This window comes from Asparagus officinalis, chromosome 8, assembly GCF_001876935.1.
Source record: "Asparagus officinalis chromosome 8, Aspof.V1, whole genome shotgun sequence".
In the NCBI taxonomy this organism is placed as follows: domain Eukaryota; kingdom Viridiplantae; phylum Streptophyta; class Magnoliopsida; order Asparagales; family Asparagaceae; genus Asparagus; species Asparagus officinalis.
In genome coordinates, this window is record NC_033801.1 from 52,251,910 (window position 1) to 52,256,525 (window position 4,616).

The 4,616-nt window shown below is 36.5% G+C and overlaps 1 protein-coding gene across 1 annotated transcript; it reads right to left on the bottom strand.

Moving 5' to 3' along the window:
• On the bottom strand, positions 2,639–3,307 carry LOC109821245 (probable WRKY transcription factor 17). The gene has a single exon (XM_020387426.1). The coding sequence runs from the start codon at positions 3,305–3,307 to the stop codon at positions 2,639–2,641; it is 669 nt and encodes a 222-aa protein (XP_020243015.1).

The following is a 4,616-nucleotide window of genomic DNA, read 5'->3' on the forward strand; positions in this document are numbered from 1 at the left end:
GATGGTGCTTAATTATGCTCTTCATCTATTGCCTTATATTATATTATCTGCCTTGCTATTGTATGGAAGAGTTTGACAGCTATACAATTCTTTTGGGTCTTGAAATGTGGGTACTTGTTAATTACTTCCGCACATTATTAACTTGATCCTAGATGTCATTCTCTAATATCTCAATATCTGTAGATGGATTGGTACCACTAAAAGACAAAGCACGGACGCAGGTGGTGATCCAGATGCATTCAGACATACCTCACAATACATTTTCCTGATACATAGGCGTAATAATTTGGAAGACCACATTTGTTCAGTGTCTTGCTGTCTTTTCAGGTAGAAGGTGAGAGGGGATTAGAATATTAGAGGAAGGATGTTATGCGTCTATTATTGAAGTAGCGCAAGGTGATTCCTGGTCTTATGAAACATGCACACATGCTTTGCATTCTGAACAAGAGGAGGGAGCGAGGCATCCAGTCTCCATGGGGGGAGAAAAAAAAACATCCAGACTCGTACATAATCACATAGGCAGGAAGGAGCAAGTGACACGTTATCTAACAATTCTAAATTAGTCAATCGATACGTAGTTTCATTGCGATCATTATTAATGCCATGAAAACATTGAAGTTGCGTAATCACCAGGACTGGGCAATACCCGGGAAAACTTTTGTAGAGGGTCCTCTGTAAAAGTTAAGATAAGGAGTAACAAGATTGCGTGACAAATGTACAATGCATATCTTAAAGTTAGGGCTAAATGGCACTTAAATACTTTATTGTTTTACCACATTTACACTTATAAATAGTACTAGTATGCACCCGGTGCAAGACACGACCTTCATTTTTTTTTATTTCCGTTATAGTAAGTATGTATTTAAACACAATTTTGTAAGTGCTACTTCTTAAGTGCTGCATTATCCTACCTGAGCTATAGTAGTAAACGCTACAGTAATATCTTTAAGCGATGCAGTAATTTATTGTAACATGAATAGTGAATCTTGGATCCTAATGCTTGGGCTGCAGTAATAATACAGTAATTTACTGTAGCATGAATAGTAAATCTTGGATCCTCCCATTATTATAGAGGAATACATTACTTTGATACTCTAAGTTGTAAATCAGTAGCACTTTAATAACCTAATTTTTAAAAAACCAGCACTTAAATACTCCATTGTTTAACCACATTTATACTTAAATATTCTAAGTTGTAAAAATAACACTTTAATACTCGAAGTTGTAAGAAAGTGACACTTCAATACCCCATGTTGTAAGAAAGTAGCACTTTAATACCCTTTGTTAGTTGTCAGGATATACTCCTAAGAATATTTTCATGACAACTACTAAAAGATGCTAATGTATTAATTTTTCACGACTTAGGGTATTTAAATGTAAAGATGATGAAGTACTATGATATTTAAGTGCCATTTAGCCTAAAGTAAGTGACAGAAGTTGTAATAATCCTAATTTCTATTGGCTATATATGTTATGTTGGATTAAGTAAATCATCTAAACAAGACTCAATGTGTTTCTATGAGGTTTTAATTTTGTGCTAAGAGCCCAAGTTTGGGTCTCACCATCCCGACCACGTGCTGTATAATAGTGGGGTTTGCTAAGTCAACCAGAGTATCGAAGTGTTGACCGCATTGAGACGTGATATGCTTATTTCATTGCATGAGTATATTTTAAAAAAATATCACATTATGATTTTCTACTATTTTAATGTTTTGCTTACCAAGTGAAATTATTTTAGTTTTATAAAACCAGTGTTTAATATATGAATTTATCCACTTATTGAGTTGTGAACTCATTGTGTTATATTCATCCTTTCCAGAGACTCAGGATTAGATGGAGTTGATGGTTCCTAAATTATTAAAAGGTAGCTAGAAATAAAATTTGCAGATTGCTAAGGTTGAATGAAGTATTCGATATGTAGTTTATAAGTGGAATCTTTGTAATAATGGAATATTTACCTTTAGGTTGAGTTTTATTCCAAGTTGAGAAATATTTGTTTATCTCAAGTTAATTAGATTATATTGACTTTTGGTTTATGGAGAATACTTTGTTGTTGGTATAATTCAATGGTGAGATTGTTTTGGTGGTCTTTTGATGAATGTAGATTTTTTGGAGGACTTTTTCTAGATTTAGTCCAACTTCGGTATTACTTTTAGGTTTGGAAATTGGGGTCGTGACAGTAATGATATTACTTTGATTGCATTGATACAATATTCTAATTGTATTTGTTGTAATTGTGTTGGTCTTGTATATTAACTACACTGCTTTAGATTCAATAATTAAATAAATGTTATTATCTTCTTCTTCTCTATATGATTTTCTATACATAATTTTTTCTTCAATTTAATCTCGAACAAACTTATACTCAGGTTTGAGGGGAAATAGGTCCCTATATAGAATATTATACATGAAGGAAGAAAAGAGTTTCACTTAACTATCATTGCAATCACATGTCAATGGCCACAGCCTCTATTGATTCAGCCTTAGCTGTTGTTTTTTTCTTTTTCTTTCTTTATTTTTTTCTTATTTTATGTTTCGCTTTCATTTTATTTATTTTATGGGGAAATTGCTTCCAGCTCCCAATTTCATTACAAGTGTTCCAACCCCTCCCAAGACTTTTTCAACGCTCCCAAAACCCCTAAAAACAAAGCGATAATTCCCTAAGCCTCCAAAATACAAAACCCAAGTGATTAAAATATATGAAGATCATAATACCCTTTATCTTCTTCAAACTCCCCTTCCTCAGGAACCTCCTATTCGAGTACGACATCAATACAGTGCAGCAAATACCTCGCCGGTGGAACAGAGACGATCCTTTCCCATTGGAAACACTTCCATCCGCAGTGATCAATGACAGAAACGAGGAGTTACCGGAGATCGGCGGTGAGATGCTGAAAGAATCGTTAGTAATTTGTCCTTTCCCAGTGATCTTACCGGCGGGTGGCGGGTTCGGGTTGGTGAAGTCAAGGGTGAGCCCTTGAGGCGGGGAACTCACCGCTGGAGGAGGAATCAGAGCTGGCCGACCTACAGTCATCGGAGAACGCGGTGGAGATGAGGATTCGGTCGAAGTCTGGACTAGGCTGCGCCTGAACCGAGCATAGCCCTTTCGATCGAGGGCATTGATGAACTTATTGAACTTGGAGACGGTGTTGTCGGTGATGGCCGAGCAGTCAAAGGAAGAAGACGACGAAGATTGATGGCTGAGGGTGAGGACGAGGGCTTGCATGCTCTGGAGGTTGGCGATGGCTGCTTCCTTGATCGCGAGCTGATCGTCCATTTTTGAGAAGTTCATCAGATCAACGACCATTGATGGGGGTGAAGGAGAGAAGATTGGGTTTGGGGAGGAAAGGGGTTATTTATATTGGATGAATGAGTTGGTTGTGAAGGATACAATTGGTTGTGAAGGTGTTATGGGTTGGTTGTGAATGATATGTGTTGGTTGTTAATGTTACGTGTTGGTTGTGAATGTTACGGGTTGGTTGTTAAGGTTACAGGTTGGTTGTTAAGGTTACACATTAGTTGTAAATGTTGCTGATTGGTTGTTAAGGTTACGCGTTGGTTGTGAATGTTACGGGTTGGTTGTTAAGGATAAGTGTTGATGTTTTCCGTACTCAATTGAATACATAAGCCATTGCTACTTATATAGGATAATTTCTCTCATGCTACAATTGACGATTATGAACCATTATAATGTATAATAATGTGAATATGAACGTGAATGTAAAAGATTACTAACTAATTTGGAATTACATTCACATTGATATTCTTTATCTAAAGGATTACTTATTTATTCATTGAGATATATATGTATATATATTTTGAGTGACATGAATATTTTGGGCCACTTGGCCTAGTGGTAAAATTTGGGAGGTTGGACATGAGGTTAGGAGTTCAAACCCCTATAACCATAATATATATTTAAAGGTCTTTGACTGGGCCTTGGGCCTCTTGTGCTCTTTGAATTCTAAAAATATTTTTAGAATATTCATTATGAAGGTTACAGATTGGTTGTGAAGGTTACACGTTGGTTGTTAAGGTTACGAATTGATTGTCAAGGTTAATTTCACAACCAACGCAATATTCGTTGTGAAGGTTACGGATTGGTTGTGGAGGTTACGAGTTGGTTGTTAATATTACAGGTTGATTGTCAAGGTTAATTTCACAACCAATGCGTAACCTTCACAACCAATGCTTATCCTTAACAACAAATTCGTAACCTTAACAATCAACCCGTAACCTTCATAACCAATGTGTAACCTTAACAAGCAACCTATAACCTTAACAACCAACGTGTAACCTTCACAACCAACTCGTAACCTTAACAATCAACCCGTAACATTAACAATCAACCTGTAACCTCCACAACCAACCCGTAATCTTAACAATCAACCCGTAACTACGTGTCATGAGAAAAATTAGTACGCACATAGAGGCGTAAAGAACTCAGATAAGTAATCCAACTAAACAAGCAAATAATTTCCATTTAAAAAAAAACTCGAACGCGTTGTGCTACTGCAAGGCACAGTCGACCAAGTTTTGCAAAAACCCCCCTCATTTTCCTTCGCATTGCTAGCGACTGCGGAGTAAAACTCTCGAGCATCATCAATAGTGGTGAT

Coding starts and splice junctions, on each gene's coding strand:
- LOC109821245 (XM_020387426.1), bottom strand. CDS start 3,307: ATGGTCGTTGATCTGATGAACTTCTCAAAAATGGACGATCAGCTCGCG.